Raw genomic sequence first — 20,922 nt, 5'->3', positions numbered from 1 at the left:
GATCCTAAATACCCCTCCAGAATCCAGATTAGACTGAGGATGACACATTGTCATTGTGTTTCAATAATTGGTTCTCTGAGTAGAGTTTCATTTACTGTACTGTGGGCTGAGTTACTGGGTCCAGAGTTTCTCCTGGTCAGGTCACATGGTCTGGAAAAGCTCCTGGCCCTTTATTGCAGAAACATCAGGGAGTGTAAAAAAAGGGAGCGTGCGCTCTCTGGTTGACACTCACCTCTGCTGTTGACCACAGGCCTGGATGCGCTGGTGATTTGGGGCAGACAGGAGCCCATGTCCAGTTCAGTCAGAGTCAGCTCATTCATGAAGTAAGGCAGCTGCACAAACACAAACAAACAAAGAAACTAGCTCTTCTGTTTTGCTTGTTTCCAGTGGGTGTTGTGATTATGTAGGCTATATATTACTAGCAAATGACAAAATATAAATCTTATACAAGCTCCCCTTAATCCTGAACAGAGGATTTTACACTGTGATAGCTCACATACTCACTCTGATTCTGCTCAGCTTTCTCTGGATCTTTCTGGAGACAATGTCCGCCCAGTATTTCTCACGCAGGAAGTCCAAGAAGATTCGACCAATCAGGGCATTGACCCAGTCAGTCTGGCCCTCCCCCAGGAACTCGCAGGTGCACTGTAGGGAAATAGATACACCACTACAGATTAACACACTATTTCAATTGACCATTTATCTGTTTCTAGATGTTTCATTCAGGTGGTCACAGGAAATCACCCTCACTTTTTTGGTGGGGCTTGTCTCTGTGCTGTTGAGATGTGGGCTGGGAAAGGGGCTGGGCTGCTCTGAGGCCAGGAAACGAGCCATGTAGGTGGGGTAGTCCAGCAGCGGAGAGCCCGCCCTGGATGGTTGGATGGAGGGGGTAGAAGGGGGAGAGGGGAGGTCCTCTTCAGTGCTCCCCATCCTGCTGCCCTGGAACCGTCTTGAAGGGCTCACCCCTTGCACCATTGGCACATCTAAATACAGAGATGACAGTTGTTGGTTCACAGATTTGATGTTGTTGTGATCATTTTCTTTTAAGAGTGTTACATGAGAGTGCATCTGTAAGGAAACGTGTAATATTGTCAGCGATGGATTTAGCTTCAGGGGCCTTAGTGGACTGTCTAGGAATAAAGATGGAGGGCAACACTGTTCAGTTTACTACCAGGACAGACCAGAGCGAGGGCAGAAACATTTGTGGTTAAGTGCTTGAGAGCATCACGACAGTACTACATTCTCCTGCATGTTCACGCATCTGTAATCTAGAAATGAACCTGAACACAAGGAACTACCCTGGGGCAAAGGTGCCTGAACAATGAAGGAAACGGAGCAGCTGCAAAATAGGGGCGTAAACGTATGTTTTTGCACCCCCACTTTTTTATAAGAAAATTATCATGATCCATTGGGTAACTTATTTTCAATGATTAGTAGTGTTTTGAGCTAGTCTGTATTAAAATAGATATGTCCATTTTATATATGATATAATAATTAACGGATAGCATTTTGCACCCCATGTCACGGCTGTCAAAAGGAGCGGACCAAGGTGCAGCGTGTTTGTAGTTCCACATTTTATTAAATCCGTGAAACCTTGCAAAACATAAATAACTGAATTTGACAAAACAAACTGTGACGCAGAGAGAAACAAACACTATTCAAAAGATAATAACCCACAAAAACAGGAAGAAAAAAACCCTTCTTAAATATGATCTCCAATCAGAGGTAACGAGGACCAGCTCCCTCCAGTTGGAGATCAACCCAAACAACCCCAACATAGAAATAGAAAAACTAGAACTTAAACATAGAAATAGAAAACCTAGAAAAACACAAAAGGTGCAGACTCCGAATGCAACAAAAATCAATAAAGAAACCACAAAACAAAAGGGAGGGTAGGGAGGGTAATAATTGTCTATGGCGGCTCAAATGCAGTCCACATAACCTTAACCTCCAGCAGAGGAGGCGGCTCCGATTCGGGGTGTAATCCCCGCTCCACCCGCTGATCCCTCCGCTTTAGTACCACCGGACTGTGGATCGTCGGAGGAGGAACCGGACTGTAGATCGCCGCTGGAGACTCCGGGCTGCAGGCCGCCGCTGGAGACTCCGGGCTGCAGGCCGCCGATCCCTCCGCTTTAGCGGCGATCTACAGTCCGGTTCCTCCAACGACGATCCACGGTCCGGTGGTACTAAAGCGGCGGGATCAGCGGGTGGAGCGGGGATTACGCCCCGAATCGGAGCCGCCTCCTCTGCTGGAGGTTACGGTTATGTGGACTGGACTGTATTCCGTCTTAGGGGATTCCGGACTGTAGGCCGTCTCAGGGGGTTCCGGACTGTAGGCCGTCTCAGGGGGTTACGGACTGTAGGCCGTCTCAGGGGGTTCCGGACTATAGGCCGTCTCAGGGGGTTCCGGACTGTAGGCCAACTCAGGGGGTTCCGGACTGTAGGCCGTCTCAGGGGGTTCCGGACTCTAGGCCGTCTCAGGGGGTTCCGGACTGTAGGCCGTCTCGGGGGGTTCCGGACTGTAGACCGTCTCAGGAGGTTCCGGGCTGTAGACCGTCTTAGGAAGTTCCGGACTGTAGACCGTCACTGCAGGCTCCGTGCCGTGGATCATCCCTACAGGCTTCTTGCCATGGATTATCCCTACAGGCTTCTTGCCATGGATTATCCCTACAGGCTCCGGACCATGGATCATCCCTACAGGCTTCTTGCCATGGATCCTCTCTACAGGCTTCGGACCATAGATCATCACTGGAGGCTTCCTTCGTGGAGCTGGAATAGGTCTCACCGGACTAGGGAACGTCGCTGGGAGTCCTGGACTAGGGAACGTCTCTGGGAGTTCTGGACTAGGGAACGTCGCTGGAGGCTTCCTTCGCGGAGCTGGAATAGGTCTCACCAGACTAGGGAACGTTGCTGGGAGTTCTGCACTAGGGAACGTCTCTGGGAGTTCTGGACTAGGGAACGTCGCTGGAGGCTTCCTTCGTGGAGCTGGAATAAGTCTCACTGTAATTATTATTACGTGATTAACCTGATTATTCATGTAACTGTAATTAACTAGGAAGTCGGGGCACCAAGGAAAATATTCAGATTACAAAGTTATAATTTTCCTAATATAACTTTCCGATATTTTAATATCTGATCAATTAGTCTTCGAATTAATGAATTATTATTTACCTCACGCCAGTCTCATTCCAAACGTCGTAAATTGTTGGTTATCTGCACGAACCCAGTCTTCACTATGAGTCATCCATACACCAATTGTCTTAAAATCAATTATTTACTAACTAAGTAATTCACAGAAATGCATAACAAACAGTAGATATGATTACAAGGAAATGATAGGAGAATGTGCCCCAGTGGACTAAACCGGCATGGCGGCTTGTTAGACAAAAGGGGAGTGGGGGGGGTCAACTGAGGAGACACTACAGAGTTTAATATTATAACAATTGAAATGCCAATCCTTTGCACATGAACGCTCACTCATTCGGAAATAATCGCAATCAATATTTATATTTATATTGTGTCGTCGGGAACTCTGGTGAAAAGTTTGTTTCTGTTGGAGAGTCTGTCCGCCCTCTATCTTTCTCTGTTGTGGTTAGAATGGATGGTTCAGAGTAACATTCATTCATGTCGTTATAGAATAGCTGTTTCGGCGGTTGTCGGTCTTCGCGTTCAATGATACCGAATTCCTAGCTGCAGACTAGTAATTAATATCAAAGACTTGTTCTTATTTGGTCGGTATCGCTAGTCTAAGAGTTTAAAACCTCTTGGGGCTAGGGGGCAGTATTTTCACGGCCGGATGAAAAACGTACCCAATTTAAACAGGTTACTACTCTGGCCCAGAAAATAGAATATGCATATTATTAGTAGATTTGGACAGAAACCACTCTGAAGTTTCTAAAACTGTTTGAATGGTGTCTGTGAGTATAACAGAACTCATATGGCAGGCAAAAACCTGAGAAAAATTGAATCAGGAAGTGGGAGAAATGAGAAATGTAGTTCTTCTTTTGAATCCCTTGAGAAACTACAGTGACATAGGGTTTACGTTGCACCTCCTAAGGCTTCCATTGGCTGTCAACAATCTTTAGAAACTGGTTTCATCTGTCTCCTGTTACCGGGCAGAAAATTGTGGCTCAGTCAATCAGTGGCCAGTCTGAGGACAGGTGTCTCGTGACGCGCATGCACGCGAGTTCGCTGTTCGTTATTTTTCTTCTGGGATGAATACCTATTGTCCGGTTGGAAAGCTATCGCAATTTTACGTAAAAAAATACCCCAAAGATTGATTGTAAACATCGTTTGACATGTTTCTACAAACGGTAATGGAACTTTTGAAGTATTCATCTATGGATTTGTGCCCACGCCTTATGGCATTGTAAAGTGTTCTGGATGGGTCAACAAAACGGAGGTATTTGGACATACAGTGGGGGAAAAAAGTATTTGATCCCCTGCTGATTTTGTACGTTTGCCCACTTACAAAGAAATAATCTGTCTATAATTTTAATAGTAGGTTTATTTGAACAGTGAGAGACAGAATAACAACAAAAAAATCCAGAAAAAGGCATGTCAAAAATGTTATAAAATGATTTGCATTTTAATGAGGGAAATAAGTATTTGACCCCTCTGCAAAACATGACTTAGTACTTGGTGGCAAAACCCTTGTTGGCAATCACAGAGGTCAGACGTTTCTTGTAGTTGGCCACCAGGTTTGCACACATCTCAGGAGGGATTTTGTCCCACTCCTCTTTGCAGATCTTCTCCAAGTCATTAAGGTTTCGAGGCTGACGTTTGGCAACTCGAACCTTCAGCTCCCTCCACAGATTTTCTATGGGATTAAGGTCTGGAGACTGGCTAGGCCACTCCAGGACCTTAATGTGCTTCTTCTTGAGCCACTCCTTTGTTGCCTTGGCCGTGTGTTTTGGGTCATTGTCATGCTGGAACACCCATCCACGACCCATTTTCAATGCCCTGGCTGAGGGAAGGAGGTTGTCACCCAAGATTTGATGGTACATGGCCCTGTCCATCGTCCCTTTGATGCGGTGAAGTTGTCCTGTCCCCTTAGCAGAAAAACACCCCCAAAGCATAATGTTTCCACCTCCATGTTTGACGGTGGAGATGGTGTTCTTAGGGTCATAGGCAGCATTTCTCCTCCTCCAAACATGGCGAGTTGAGTTGATGTCAAAAAGCTCCATTTTGGTCTCATCTGACCGCAACACTTTCACCAGTTGTCCTCTGAGTCATTCAGATGTTCATTGGCAAACTTCAGACGGGCATGTATATGTATTCTTGAGCAGGGGGACCTTGCGGGCGCTGCAGGATTTCAGTCCTTCACGGCGTAGTGTGTTAAACAATTGTTTTCGAAGGTGACTATGGTCCCAGATGCCTTGAGATCATTGACAAGATCCTCCCGTGTAGTTCTGGGCTGATTCCTCACCGTTCTCATGATCATTGCAACTCCACGAGGTGAGATCTTGCATGGAGCCCCAGGCCAAGGGATATTGACAGTTATTTTGTGTTTCTTCCATTTGCGAATAATCGCACCAAATGTTGTCACCTTCTCACCAAGCTGCTTGGCGATGGTCTTGTAGCCCATTCCAGCCTTGTGTAGGTCTACAATCTTGTCCCTGACATCCTTGGAGAGCTCTTTGGTCTTGGCCATGGTGGAGAATTTGGAATCCGATTGATTGATTGCTTCTGTGGACAGGTGTCTTTTTTACAGGTAACAAGCTGCGGTTAGGAGCACTCCCTTTAAGAGTGTGCTCCTAATCTCAGCTCGTTACCTGTATAAAAGACACCTGGGAGCCAGAAATCTTTCTGATTGAGAGGGGTTCAAATACTTATTTCCCTCATTAAAATGCAAATCAATTTGTAACATTTTTGACATGCGTTTTTCTGGATATTTTTGTTGTTATTCTGTCTCTCACTGTTCAAATAAACCTACCATTAAAATTATAGACTGATCCTTTCTTTGTCAGTGGCCAAACGTACAAAATCAGCAGGGGATCAAATACTTTTTTCCCCCACTGTAAATGATGGACTTTGCAGAACAAATGAGCATTTCTTGTAGAAGTGGGAGCCCTTCCGAGTGCATTTCGCCGAAGATCAGCAAAGGTAAAAAAATATTTTGAACATATTTTACAGATTTGTTGACGCCGTGTTTGTAGGCTAACTGTATAGCGTAGCATTGAAGGCTAAGTTCTGTACTCAGAATATTGAACAATATGCTTTCTCCGTAAAGTTATTTTGAAATCTGACAAAGCGGTTGATTCTGTAAATTGATGTGCCCATTCACCGGCGGTTATGGGGAGAAAACATTTTCTGAACGTCACGCGCCAATGTAAAATGGGGTTTTTGGATATAAATATGAACTTGACTAACATGATGTCCTAGGAGTGTCATCTGATGAAGATTGTCAAAGGTTAGTGCTTAATTTTAGCTGTATATCTGGTTTTGTGACGGCTATCCGTGCTTGGAAAATTGCAGTTTTTTTTTTTTTGCTAAGGTGCTATCCTAAAATAATGTAATGTTTTGCTTTCACCGTAAAAGCCTTTTTGAAATCGCACAATGTGGTTGGATTAACGAGAAGAGTATCTTTAAAATGCCGTTTAATACTTGAATTTTAATTTTGAGATTTTTTTTTATTTATTTCGCGCCGTGCTATCTCACTGGTTGTTGTCCAACCAATCCCGTTAACGGGATTTTATCTTGAAGGGGTCCTCAAGAGGTTAACCACGTGGTATGGTTAAAAGTTCAGCAAGAGAAAAGCTTGGTCTCCTCTCAAACCTTGGCCCTCTCATTATCGAGGTAAGCTGGTCTCCAACCTTTAGCCATCTCGTAATTGAGGTAAGCTCGGTCTGGTGATAGAAAACCCAGGTGGGGGTTTTATTCGTAAGAGCAGAAAAGGGCCTGTCCCATGACGCCAGACCATAACTGTGCTCATGGGCGGTCCTCTGATTTAGTTAAACTCCAAAGGGAATTGGAGTTTCCTTCATTAAACAGTCCAAAATCACATTACACAATTTCACAAACAGTTCCATCTTTATTCATTCATTTTATACAACAATTTAGATGTAAGTCTCATAGCTGAGGCTATTGTATAAACATGATTATGGTAATGTGGCGGTATTGTCTCTCATGAGTTTCACAAAATTGTACCAAACGGACCAGTTCGTAGCTGGATTCTTCACCGATCTTTTATACCTTCTCCAGAACATAAATGTCGTTCGGTTCTCCAGTTCTGTGAGGTGGAAGAACTCCTTTGTTCTCTCTATACTGTGGCCATGAGGAGAGGGTCTCCTCGTAGGAATTTACGACCGCTCTTACAGAGCCTGGTGTCAGAAGTATAGAGGTCGGGGGATGGTGCATAGAAAAGGCCTGGTGCAGAGGGAGGGGGATCAACTGTGCTCGCTGTACCCAAAGAGGGCAACATCATGACAAGCATCATGTACTGCTGGAATGCTAACCAATCGCAAATCCATATTTTTGTGAGAAATTACACTGGTCACTCAAAACATTTATTAAGTATTTAGAAAGTATAAATAGCCCACACTAGATGAGGCCACACAAAAATACTATAACTAATGATTAGTAAATTGTTTATATGGACCTATGTGAAACATATGATTTGAGTAATGATTAACAATAAATGATGAATTAATTATTTACTAATCCATTATAAATGCTTTATTACATGTTATTATCAAGTGCCACCAGAAAGTATAATCCACTAGTGTAACACTTGCTTGATTTCTCCTTCCCTTCCACGTGTATTGTTAGTGCATTATATTTCCATGGCCAACATGTGCACTGTGTTGAGATTTGTCATTATGCAACAATCACAAATAAAAGACTAGCGTGAAGTTAGGTAAAAGACAACCATACCAAACACAATGTCCAAAAAACAAAAACAAACAAAAACAATGTTTCTCCTACCTGATCTGGTCACACATCTGCCAGGCCTTTCCTTCTCCTTCTCCATTACCATGGACGAGGACAGGAAGTGATGAAACCACTCCTCCTTCTCTCTTCCTGTCCGTCCAAAGAGGTATAGGGTTGTAGGGACGCTGTTTGCTGGTTTGGGGGTTGTGGTGGGTCGTGTTTGCGGGTCTCCCCCCTGCTCCTCTCCTGGGGTCTCCTCTTTACCCTTCTCCTCCTCCATGACCCGCTCTCCCTCTGCCAGCTCGATGCAGATAGGGTACTTCAGATTCCACAGCCTCTTACGGGCTAGCACAGAGGGCAGCAGGAACACCTGGTATGACAGCAAGACTTATTAGAAACCTGTTATAACACAACATTAAGTGAAGTGTGATCAAATGCACGTCCTTAAGTTCAGGGCCGAAACAAGTAGGTTTAAAAGAAATAGAGCCCGCACACTCCACATGCTCCACCACGCAACTTTATTCACAAACAAACAATGTTTCCTTCCTGCAGGATCTCCGTCAGGTCATTGCAGAAACTAAATGTTGTTTGTTTATAAATAAAGGTACATGGTACATGGTACATGGTACATGTGCTTATTAATATTCATGCTTTCATAGCATCTCAATGTTTTATTTATTTCCTCAAATGAAATGGTAAGCTTTGAACGGTGAGTGTAAGTTGACAGACCAAGCAGACATACCTTGCCGTTTTGTAGCTGGAAGCAGCGTGAGCTGACAACCACAGCCTCGGGGGGCTTTTCGTCATAGGTGGCCCTACGGCTGATGTTGTTCCTGGGGTAGTCCAGGCGGAGGCAGTGCCCCTCCAGGGTGGCGAACACAGAGTGGGTAAGGGACGGGTGGTAAGTCTCTGGGTCGTACTCAAACATCTCGTTCATCCAGCCCTGGGACTATGGGAACATACCCAGTTATAAAGTGAGACTGTGAGAGAATACCTGAATGACACATGGGAATACACTAAGAGCATGCTTCAATGACTAACACTAGCTGTTGTGCAACGAGCTATTTCATCTATTGATAATATCTTGTTCTAAAATAGTAGCTTGTCCTTCCCAACACCTGTCAGCTAATCAGAGTGAAACGCCTGTCAGTTAGTCAGAGAGTGAAACGCCTGTCAGTTAGTCAGAGTGAAACACCTGTCAGTTAGTCAGAGTGAAACACCTGTCAGTTAGTCAAAGTGAAACGCCTGTCAGTTAGTCAGAGAGTGAAACGCCTGTCAGTTAGTCAGAGTGAAACACCTGTCAGTTAGTCAGAGTGAAACACGTGTCAGTTAGTCTGAGTAAAACACCTGTCAGTTAGTCAGAGTGAAACGCCTGTCAGTTAGTCAGAGTGAAACACCTGTCAGTTAGTCAGAGAGTGAAAAGCCTGTCAGTTAGTCAGAGTAAAACACCTGTCAGTTAGTCAGAGTGAAACACCTGTCAGTTAGTCAGAGAGTGAAAAGCCTGTCAGTTAGTCAGAGTAAAACACCTGTCAGTTAGTCAGAGTGAAACACCTGTCAGTTAGTCAGAGAGTGAAAAGCCTGTCAGTTAGTCAGAGTAAAACACCTGTCAGTTAGTCAGAGTAAAACACCTGTCACTTAGTCAGAGTAAAAAACCTGTCAGTTAGTCAGAGAGTGAAAAGCCTGTCATTTAGTCAGAGTAAAACACCTGTCAGTTAGTCAGAGTAAAACACCTCAGTTAGTCAGAGTGAAACGCCTGTCAGTTAGTCAGAGTGAAACACCTGTCAGTTAGTCAGAGTGAAACACCTGTCAGTTAGTCAGAGTAAAACACCTGTCAGTCAGTCAGAGTAAAACACCTGTCAGATAGTCAGAGTGAAACACCTGTCAGTTAGTCAGAGTGAAACACCTGTCAGATAGTCAGAGTGAAATACCTGTCAGTTAGTCAGAGTAAAAAACCTGTCAGTTAGTCAGAGTAAAACACCAGTCAGTTAATCAGAGAGTGAAACACCTGTCAGTTAGTCAGAGTGAAACACCTGTCAGTTAGTCAGAGAGTGAAACACCTGTCAGTTAGTCAGAGTAAAACACCTGTCAGTTAGTCAGAGTAAAAAACCTGTCAGTTAATCAGAGTGAAACACCTGTCAGTTAGTCAGAGTAAAAAACCTGTCAGTTAGTCAGAGTGAAACACCTGTCAGTTAGTCAGAGTGAAACACCTGTCAGTTAGTCAGAGTGAAATGCCTGTCAGTTAGTCAGAGTAAAACACCTGTCAGTTAGTCAGAGTGAAACACCTGTCAGATAGTCAGAGTAAAATGCCTGTCAGTTAGTCAGAGAGTGAAACACCTGTCAGTTAGTCAGTGTGAAACGCCTGTCAGTTAGTCAGAGTGAAACACCTGTCAGTTAGTCAGAGTGAAACGCCTGTCAGTTAGTCAGAGTAAAACACCTGTCAGTTAGTCAGAGTGAAACATCTGTCAGATAGTCAGAGTGAAACACCTGTCAGTTAGTCAGAGTAAAACACCTGTCAGTTAGTCAGAGAGTGAAACACCTGTCAGTTAGTCGAGTGAAATGCATGTCAGTTAGTCAGAGAGTGAAAATACACCATGACACATAGAGAAAGCTACAAAGCAAAATATCTATCAATGTTGGACTTGACATAAACCCTTTTGCTCTTTGGGGATTATAGGTAATGCAATGGTATCAATGTTAGATGGAGAGTGAAAGTCTCAGAACTCTCTCACACTGACGACCATGATTAACTCTACCCTGAGGCTCAGTCTAACCTCCACCTTAAAAACAAACCAGCCAATTACCCAACAAGGGAATTATCCCTCCTCACTAAGACAGTCTCTCTTTCCCCTTGTGGCGCTACACTTTACCACTGATAACACTGTTCTACCACTGAACCTCACAAATTACACAGCCCCAGCCTCTCTTGCTCAGCTAATTTCCTCTGGAGCTGACAACGCTGGGTCAGAGCAATACCCTGCACCTGGCAAGGCTGTGCTCTGCTCTGCTGTGAGACAACACTAACGAGGTTCTGTATCTTTTTTAGGAACTTTTTATTGGGAGACGTTAATTTTATTCCAGGCACTTTTAGCTGTCGCACAGGGACCACGTTAGAAATTATTCATGCTCAGAGAGGGAAAGAGAGAGGGAGTTGATGTGCTGACTTGTTCTAAGAACAAACTTTCTAAAAAGTTCATGCCACAGTATGGAGGAGGAGAAGTGCCATTTAAAAAGATGGTTTTCTATTCAGCAAATTCTTGTGTGGGTGTTGACGTCTGTCAAAACCAAGATCATACTCTGACTCCATTTGTTATAACTCCCCATTCAGACCTAGCTGGGCCTTTGTGCTGAGAGAAATTAACTGTACAAAAAGGAATTGACCTTCATGTTTTTATGTTCACGTATTTCATTTGCTGACAACAAAAAAACATTGTTGAACATTGACTTACCTTGAGGACGTCGGATTTGGTGCTGAGGGCATCAGACTGCTGAACAGCCTCAGTCAGGGCCTGAACGTCGCTGTGTGGATGTGGCTGAGCGGTTTGTCTGGTTGAGCCCAGCCTAAGAAGCAGCAGCCCCAGCAGGAAGCCAAAGGCCATGCCCAGAGCCAGGCCTGACATGTAGGTGCCCAGGGGGAGAATGAAGTAGGCGTATGACAACACAGCCACACAGAACAACCCCATGCGTGGTGGAGGTGGTAGAGAGGTGGGTTGATGGGGTCCTGAGGAGATCAGAGAACCAGGCAATCTCCGCAGACGACTGTGATGATGTCTCTCGACCGCCACAACCTGCATGACTTCATCGTAGGTGCAGATCTCCAGTTCCTCTGTCGTGTAGTTTCGTTTGTTATCGTGGTGATTGTGGACAGAACATGTTCTAGTGGGCAGACCCTTCCTGGGATGTCTGGCACATGGCCGGTCAAACACCGGCGGAGAGCCACCGTCCGTTCTCTTGGCGCTCCGCAAAGGAGACTCTGTGTTACCCACCTCCATGCTGTCCATCCTCCCCACACAGACCCCTCTGGAGCTGGGGGAGTCGGCTGAGGGAGTCCCTGTAGATCTCTGGTGCTTGGGGCTGCCTGCTGCTGCATTCTCCTTCTCATCCCCCATGATCTTACTGAACATACTGATAGGCTTACTGAACATAGGCTCCTGCATGGCCTCAGAGAACTTCCGCTTCGTGTCCATCTTGAAGAAGCCTGCCTTGGTGCCCTCGGACGGGGATAGAGTGACTGGTGAGGGTGGGGCGGTACGGGAATCTCCGTTACTCCTTCCCTTAGGCTGAGTTAGGTTCTTCCACTGCAGGTGGAGGTAGAGGCGGGAGTCAGACTTGGACTGGGACACCTCTGGCTCTGAGCGGGAGATCTCAGTAGAGATGGACTTGACCAGGCTGAGGAAGGGCCGGGGTCTAAGGGATGAGCCCTGAGGGAGCTCCAGCTCTGTGGACAGGGATTTCACCAGGCTGGCCAGGGGCTGGTGGGTGGGGGTGGCTGGGCCGGGGGAGAGGAAGCTAGGGGCTAAGATGGAGGAGTCCTCCAGGGACCCAGGGGAAGAGGGGGAGAGGGGTACGTGGAAGGCTGGGGAGTACAGGCAGTGTTGGTTCTCCTCCTCTGTGGAGTTCTGTCTCTCCTTGGAGAGGGAGATGTAAGGGGTCTGGTCGACATAGTCGTGTTCCAGGGGGAAGATGAGCTCGTTGTCATCCAGACTGTCCCACTCACCCTCTGTGCCTGTTAGCTGGATCACGATCCCTCTCCTGAGCCCGCCATGGTGGGCCCTGACTGGGGGAGCAGGAGACGGACAGCGGGCCGGGCTCTGGGGGTCATGGGGTGGCCTTACACCTCCCATTCCACCTCCTCCATCTGCTCCTTCTCTTCCTCTCGCCTCATTTTCTCCTATCTCTGCCATTTCTTATCTTTACATTGCAGACCAAGGCACCTAGGAGTTAGCATAAGAAATAACAACCCAGTCAGCTACAGTTCATTATTAAGTCCCAGGAGAGAGGGAGAGAAAAAGGAGAGAGAGAGAGCTTCTTTTGACGTGTTTATGCATCATTTTAATCATCAGCATGTTCCTTTCAGTGAGAGGAAGTGTGAACGTAGCTTGGCAGGAGAGGGGAAAGGACTTACATTTAAATCTCTGTACTGACGTCTGCCTACGTCTGAATCAGGCCCTGATAACAACATCTCCCTCTCCCCCTGCTGTGGCTTCACATTTGTGTGTGTGTGTGTGTGTGTGTGTGGGGGGGGGGGAGTAGGGCCTATCCAGAAATAGATGAGAGTTTCCTCCCCATATGTTGTTTAAAATAGGGAAGAACACAGTGCTTCAATCAAATTCTGTACTTTGTTAGGGAAGAAGTGCTGATTAAAAGGTAAGATTACACTCATTCACAAGGTTACACTAATATAATAATTATTAATGCATATTAACTTACAGAGAAAATACAAGTTTTTGGGTTGAAATTACATGGAAACAATGTTGATTCAACCAGTTTTTGCCCAGTGGGATCAGTCTGTCTTACTGTTAACACTGTTGTCTGAGCACAGAGCAGCCCGTCAACATGATGTGATTGGTTCTTGCTTTAGCAGCTTAAAGAGCAGCTTATGTAACACTAAGATGAATGGTAACGGTAGTCAGAGATGCTTTCACTCACCTCCTTCAGGCAGCCAAACAGACATTTTGACAGCCTGTATGTTTACATCTATTCTGTTCCCACGGCACTAGAGTGCTGAGAGAGGAACAGAGCTAACAGAAAGCTTGGAATGTAGTGACTGTGAGTGTGGAAATGACAGGATCAGTGGACAGGAAGATGATGATAATGATGACCCAATGAGATCCCAGTTCCTCCACCAGTCTATCTGGGGATTTGTCCGAAATGGCACACTTTTCCCTACATAGCGCACTACTGTTCGTAATTTTAGTGCACTATATAGGACTTCCAGCCAGGACAGGGTATCTACCAATTTTTCATGGTTAGCTAGCTATCCAGTTAGCCCTATTGACTTACTATGGACTTGGGACTTACACATTCACTGAACCGTCTTCCAGCCAGGGCAATAGCAATAGAGACGAAATAAGATATACACAAAGCAACCGTTTTGCTTGATAACTATCAGCTAGCTATATGTGAATAGTAATAATGTAGCTAACCAGATAGTTTAACCTGTTATGGATAGGGGGCAGTATTTTCACGACCGGATAAAAAACGTACCCGATTTAATCTGTTTATTACTCCTGCCCAGAAACTAGAATATGCATATAATTGTTTGATTTGGATAGAAAACACCCTAAAGTTTCTAAAACTGTTTGAATGGTGTCTGTGAGTATAACAGAACTCATATGGCAGGCCAAAACCTGAGAAGATTCCAAACAGGAAGTGCCCTCTCTGACCATTTCTTGGCCTTCTTTATTCTCTTTATTGAAAACAGAGGATCTCTGCTGTAATGTGACACTTTCTAAGGCTCCCATAGGCTCTCAGAAGGCGCCAGAACGTTGAATGATGACTTTGCAGTCCATGGCTGAAAAACAGTAGCGCATTTGGATAGTGGTCGATCTGAGAACAATGAGACGGGTGCGCGCGTGCACGTGAAGAGTCCATTTTAGATTATCAGTCTTTGAACGAAAACAACGACTCCCGGTCGGAATATTATCGCTATTTTACGAGAAAAATCTCATAAAAATAGATTTTAAACAGCGTTTGACATGCTTCGAAGTATGGTAATGGAATATTTAGATTTTTTTTGTCACGATACGCGTCCGCGCGTCACCCTTCGTTACCCTTCGGATAGTGTCTTGAACGCACGAACAAAACGCCGCTATTTGGATATAACTATGGATTATTTGGAACCAAACCAACATTTGTTGTTGAAGTAGAAGTCCTGGGAGTGCATTCTGATGAAGAACAGCAAAGGTAATCCAATTTTTCTTATAGTAAATCTGAGTTTGGTGAGTACCAAACTTGGTGGGTGTCAAAATAGCTAGCCTGTGATGGCCGGGCTATCTACTCAGTATATTGCAAAATGTGCTTTCACCGAAAAGCTATTTTAAAATCGGACACCGCGATTGCATAAAGGAGTTCTTTATCTATAATTCTTAAAATAATTGTTATGTTTTTTGTGAACGTTTATCGTGAGTAATTTAGTAAATTCACCGGAAGTTTGCGGTGGGAATGCTAGTTCTGAACGTCACATGCTAATGTAAAAAGCTGTTTTTGATATAAATATGAACTTGATTGAACAAAACATGCATGTATTGTATAACATAATGTCCTAGGAGTGTCATCTGATGAAGATCATCAAAGGTTAGTGCTGCATTTAGCTGTGGTTTTGTTTTTTGTGACATTATATGCTAGTTTGAAAAATGGGTGTCTGATTATTTCTGGCTGGGTACTCTCCTGACATAATCTAATGTTTTGCTTTCATTGTAAAGCCTTTTTGAAATCGGACAGTGTGGTTAGATAAAGGAGAGTCTTGTCTTTAAAATGCTGTAAAATAGTCATATGTTTGAAAAATGGAAGTTTTCGGATTTTCGAGGAGTTTGTATTTCGCGCCACGCCCTATCATTGGATATTGGAGCGGTGTTCCGCTAGCGGAACGTCTAGATGTAAGAAGTTAACAGGCAAAAATGACCTAAAACTAATATTATGCAAGATTGATGTAAATTCTTCTGTAGTAGCTAGCCAGTTAGCCCTATTGATTTAATATGGGCTTGCTATCTATGGTACATTGGCAGGTAAACATGCCAAAATGATATACACACACTCTCATTCAAATACACACATACACGGGGACACACACAGGTAAATAGAGCCAGACATGCACTCAAACATATACAGTTGGCCTTGCTGTTATGATTTTAGTTGTTTTTTGCATTGTTGTTTTCTGTTTTCCTTTTTTTATATTTTTCTCTTTAGTTGGTTGTTGGTGCATTGGGGGGTTCTTGGGGGTGGGGAATGGAATTAATTAAATGTCTTATCTATTTATTTTCTTGGGGGGGGGGGCTGTGGGAGGGGTCTCAGATGGTTGAGGGACAGCTATTGGGGAACTGTGGGGGGGATCTTGGAGGGTTCAGGTTCACGTTTTTTGGCCTGGTGGGAGATCTGTCAACATGCCCTTGAGCAGGGCATTGACCCTGGATGCTTCTGTGTGTCGCTCTGAATGGGAGTCTGTTGGATGACTGGTATGATGTAGTTGTTGAGCGGCTTCACTGCAAGTATATTAAATGTTTTGGATTCAATAAAAAATATATATATTTAATACATATTAAAAAACACAGCATGTATATATTTTGTATAAAATATTTTAGTCAGGCAACATATGAGATGGTGAATAGGCAAGATTTCATTCCGAAGTCGGAGAATATTTTCTCTCGCTTCAGCTCATTGATTTCAATACATTTTGAGTAATATTTTAAATGGTTGCGTCATATTTCTTTGCATACTTTCCGTTGAAGCTTGGATCGATGCATGCTTTGAAATAGGTATAAATGGAGTATGCATTCGAGGAGTGCCCTCCATGCTCCGTTTCACATACTTTCATTTGTACTCATTCTCTGACCCTCCCGTGCCCCAATTTGTGTGCTCGGAGCACAGTAGTATGCATTTTGGGAAGCACCCACAAAGTCCCAGACAGCATCAGACCTCCCAGCCTGGGGACAAACAGCATCAGACCTCCCAGCCTGGGGACAAACAGCATCAGACCTCCCAGCTTGGGGACAAACAGCATCAGACCTCCCAGCGTAGGAACAAATAGCATCAGACCTCCCAGCCTGGGGACAGACAGCATCAGACCTCCCAGCCTGGGGACAGACAGCATCAGACCTCCCAGCCTGGGGACAGACAGCATCAGACCTCCCAGCTTGGGGACAAACAGCATCAGACCTCCCAGCGTGGGAACAAATAGCATCAGACCTCCCAGCCTGGGGACAGACAGCATCAGACCTCCCAGCCTGGGGACAGACAGCATCAGACCTCCCAGCCTGGGGACAGACAGCATCAGACCTCCCAGCCTGGGGACAGACAGCATCAGACCTCCCAGCCTGGGGACAGACAGCATCAGACCTCCCAGCCTGGGGACAGACAGCATCAGACCTCCCAGCCTGGGGACAGACAGCATCAGACCTCCCAGCCTGGGTGCACAGTGCATTCACATAAATAGTAGCAATATACACACATAGGTGCATGAGTGCACACACACAAACAGTATATGCAGGTGCACACAAACACACACACACACACGCAAACACTTCTCTATCTCTCTCAGTCTCTCTCCAGGGACCTCCTTCACACATAAAAATACAAATCGGTACAAAACGTATTCTGAGTGAGAATAAAGCCTTCACCTCTAGCTGTAGTAATCTGGTCTCCATGGCCTAAGCCAGTGGCAGCGTGTGGTATGACAGACATGGATTGCATTCCAAAGGGCACTCTATTCTCTTTATAGTACACTACTTTTGTCCAGAGCCCATAGGACTCTGATCAAAAGTAGTGTCCTATATATAGGGAATAGGATGCCATTTTGGGAAGCATCCATGGTTATGAAATGCCTCGGGCAGTATTATCTATCAGGCAGCATTATCTATCAGGCAGCATTATCTACCAGGCAACATTATTCTAGACAGGCTCAACCACGGCTTGGCTAATATAATGCTTGACACACGATGATGGACTGGTGGACATTTGACGTGTCAACTCAGCATGTAATGTAAAGAGCATGAAGGACTATCAGTCAGTGGAGCATGCAAAGGGAGACGTCATGCTGGTGACACTGGCAGTATAGAACAAGGTAACTATCAACTAGTTTACCACTTGCAGTGGTATATGGATTTTCCATTGTAGGGTTAAGTAAAACTCTACCTAAAATGAATTCCCAATCTCATGTGTACTGTGGTATACTATACAGGCTATAGAGGAAAACTTTATAGGAAGCAGCAAGTATTTGCCCTGATAATCAGAGATAGCCACTATGTCATTCTGTCTATGGAGGAGTTACTCTACTCCTCATAGGGCAAGTCAATGTTCTCCATCACCAATGTGCCTCCATGTGGGCATTACTGCACAGACAGACAGACAGACAGACAGACAGACAGACAGACAGACAGACAGACAGACAGACAGACAGACAGACAGACAGACAGACAGACAGACAGACAGACAGACAGACAGACAGACAGACAGACAGACAGACAGACAGATTACTACAGATACTCCTTTCCTCTCAGGCCATGCAGTGTCAATACCCTCTCTCTGAGTCTGATCAGACAGCCGGCCAGTGCCAGAGAACCACATTAACCATAATGCACGCTTTCACTGTAAAGTCAGACAAATAATATTGTGGACAAAAATAACAATGAATATGTTTGGAGATCTGGAAACTTGTTGACCCACTGATTTCTTTAACATCACTGAGAGATATCACGGTGACAGCACTAGGCCTATGGATATCTTCCAAATCAATTGGAACTGGAAGTGGTACAAAATAATAAACAGTGATCTCATTGATACATGTATGGTACAAATGGTGATCAGTTATTGTGATAAATGATGCTCTGTCTAGAGACAAAAGACAAAAAAGTTCCTGACATGCTATAACATAAATTAACTAAATGCTATAAATAAAACATGTCAAGCCATAGGATGTTCTTACAGGTCTATAAAGCATGTGAGGCGCCAAAACATATTGAATTAAAAATCAATAATATCAAAACGGACCTCAACCCACTTGGTTATCGCAGCAGCAGCATGGACACCCACCACACCACTTGGTTATCGCTACAGCATGGACACACACCACACCACTTGGTTATCGCTACAGCATGGACACCCACCACACCACTTGGTTATCGCTACAGCATGGACACCCACCACACCACTTGGTTATCGCTACAGCATGGACACCCACCACACCACTTGGTTATCGCTACAGCATGGACACCCACCACACCACTTGGTTATCGCTACAGCATGGACACCCACCACACCACTTGGTTATCGCTACAGCATGGACACCCACCACACCACTTGGTTATCGCTACAGCATGGACACACACCACACCACTTGGTTATCGCTGCAGCATGGACACCCACCACACCACTTGGTTATCGCTACAGCATGGACACACACCACACCACTTGGTTATCGCTACAGCATGGACACACACCACACCACTTGGTTATCGCTACAGCATGGACACACACCACACCACTTGGTTATGCTACAGAATGGACACACAACACTTCACTTGGTTATCGCTGCAGCATGGACGCACACCACATCACTTGGTTATCGCTGCAGCATGGACGCACACACCACTTGGTTATCGCTGCAGCATGGACACACACCACACCACTAGGACGTACACAACTTCTTCTCGTGTAGGCTATTCTTCAATCCTCACAAACACTTTGAGAAGCGAACTCCATTCTCCATGAGTAACTTGACTATACGATTTGCAATTCAATCAGTTAAATTCAATAGTCTTTGTTCTCGAAAATAACGGTTTGTCAAGATTGTCGGATGCGACCTGAAGAGATGTCCCGCGAAATGCGCATAGTGTGCTCTTGTCAGATAAAGCCTGGCTATAGCTGCGCGCACTTACTTTACAAATTGTAATTATTCACGACTAACGCCCAGGAGAATGTTGCCGGTTTTTCCTATTTCAGTGAAGTGAAGTCACTGCCTGGTATAAACGTAGATAGACCAGCTGCAAACCGATCTTAGAATAGAAGAGATCATGTGACTCCAGTTCCACCACGCGCTGCGCTCGCTCACACTTACCCCCGGCAGATTGACTCTGTTCTCTCCAGATGTGACACGCGCTCCCAGCATCAGCAGCAGCTAGAGCTCCTCTCAGAATCTCACCAATCTGATTCTAAAAACCATGGCTGCAGTGCACATTAATCAGTGCACTTTAAACGGTGATGATCAGTTGGTGTTGCTTCTATGTAGCCTACCTCTGCTTTTTTATGAGGTTTAGCTTTATTCTGACGTCACTAAGGCCATTCAAATCATTGTGAAACAACATAGGAACTGGACAATACAAAGTATACAATCACATTTCGAGTCAGTCTAAACTTTTAAAATTGAAATACTGAAAACACCATCATTATGTAGTAAAACCATGAAAAGTAGTGCTTGCACCTAAATTGAGATCTGGTGTTTGGAGGGTGTTTAAATGTAAACCCAATGGTAGTGTTAGGATACACAGAATGGAAGTACTGGTTCTTCAATCTGAATATTTGTGTTTTTAAGTTTCAGTGCATGTAAAAGCCAGTATCAAAACAATGTTTTGGAAGACTGTGTCCTTCATACAATCAAATGGTTTCGAATTGCCAGTGGTTTATAGGGTAAATATTGATTGATGAAGATTTTCAGTCAATATTTTGATCAACATTTTAAATAAAACTGGGAATTGAATACTTTTCATGGGTAGACAATGGCAGTAATTATAGGCTACAGTTGCCAGGCCCATTGTGAGATTATGTTTAGGGCTATGTAAATCATAGCAGTGGTATCATGTAAAGTAATCCTTCTAACACCCCCACCCCCCGCAACAACAAAAAAGAAATAGATGTACTATTGTAAAGTGGTTGTTCCACTGGATATCATAAGGTGAACGCACCAATTTGTAAGTCGCTCTGGATAAGAGCGTCTGCTAAATGACGTAAATGTAAAATGTATAAAGTGGCCTTTCATCACTGGTACCCATGTGAGAAAGTGGATGTCAACTTGGGTGTGCTACTTGTCAAAACACTGCCTTAGTCCACTCAGCCAGTGTTCAGGACTAACTGTTGTGCTGAGCTGCCATTGTTACAATGAGCACATGGGGCACAATTCAGACTGTAGATAAGTACACTTCAACATGGACTCAATAAAACATGGACTTAAGTCAATGTTAAATAAACCTCTCAAGTCTGAATAGGGCCTAGGGAGAATATGTTTGTGCGAAATTCCATTTTGCATATTGCTATTGATATGTTCAACCATTGTATATTCATATTGCAATGTATTAATATTGTAGCATTCAATAACCTAATTATACATTCATATACTATCATTAC

The 20,922-nt window shown here is 44.5% G+C and overlaps 1 protein-coding gene across 1 annotated transcript in view; it reads right to left on the bottom strand.

The window, feature by feature from the left end:
- The window catches only part of LOC106609293 (testis-expressed protein 2), a 52,778-nt gene extending 32,969 nt beyond the window's left edge, over positions 1 to 19,809 (bottom strand). The window contains exons 1-7 of the mRNA XM_045724166.1: positions 19,640 to 19,809; positions 11,319 to 12,803; positions 8,615 to 8,821; positions 7,927 to 8,242; positions 751 to 983; positions 505 to 645; positions 233 to 332 (exon numbers count right to left, since the gene is read on the bottom strand). Of these exons, the coding sequence (XP_045580122.1) occupies positions 233 to 332; positions 505 to 645; positions 751 to 983; positions 7,927 to 8,242; positions 8,615 to 8,821; positions 11,319 to 12,773 (2,452 nt within the window). The 5' untranslated portion in view covers positions 12,774 to 12,803; positions 19,640 to 19,809. The remainder of the gene's footprint in view (positions 1 to 232; positions 333 to 504; positions 646 to 750; positions 984 to 7,926; positions 8,243 to 8,614; positions 8,822 to 11,318; positions 12,804 to 19,639) is intronic.
- Positions 19,810 to 20,922: the final 1,113 nt, after the last annotated feature.

The sequence above is a fragment of the Salmo salar genome, chromosome ssa01 (assembly GCF_905237065.1).
Source record: "Salmo salar chromosome ssa01, Ssal_v3.1, whole genome shotgun sequence".
NCBI classification, from domain to species: domain Eukaryota; kingdom Metazoa; phylum Chordata; class Actinopteri; order Salmoniformes; family Salmonidae; genus Salmo; species Salmo salar.
The sequence above is the reverse complement of the archived record's forward strand: the minus strand, read 5'-3'. Positions and strand labels throughout refer to the sequence as shown.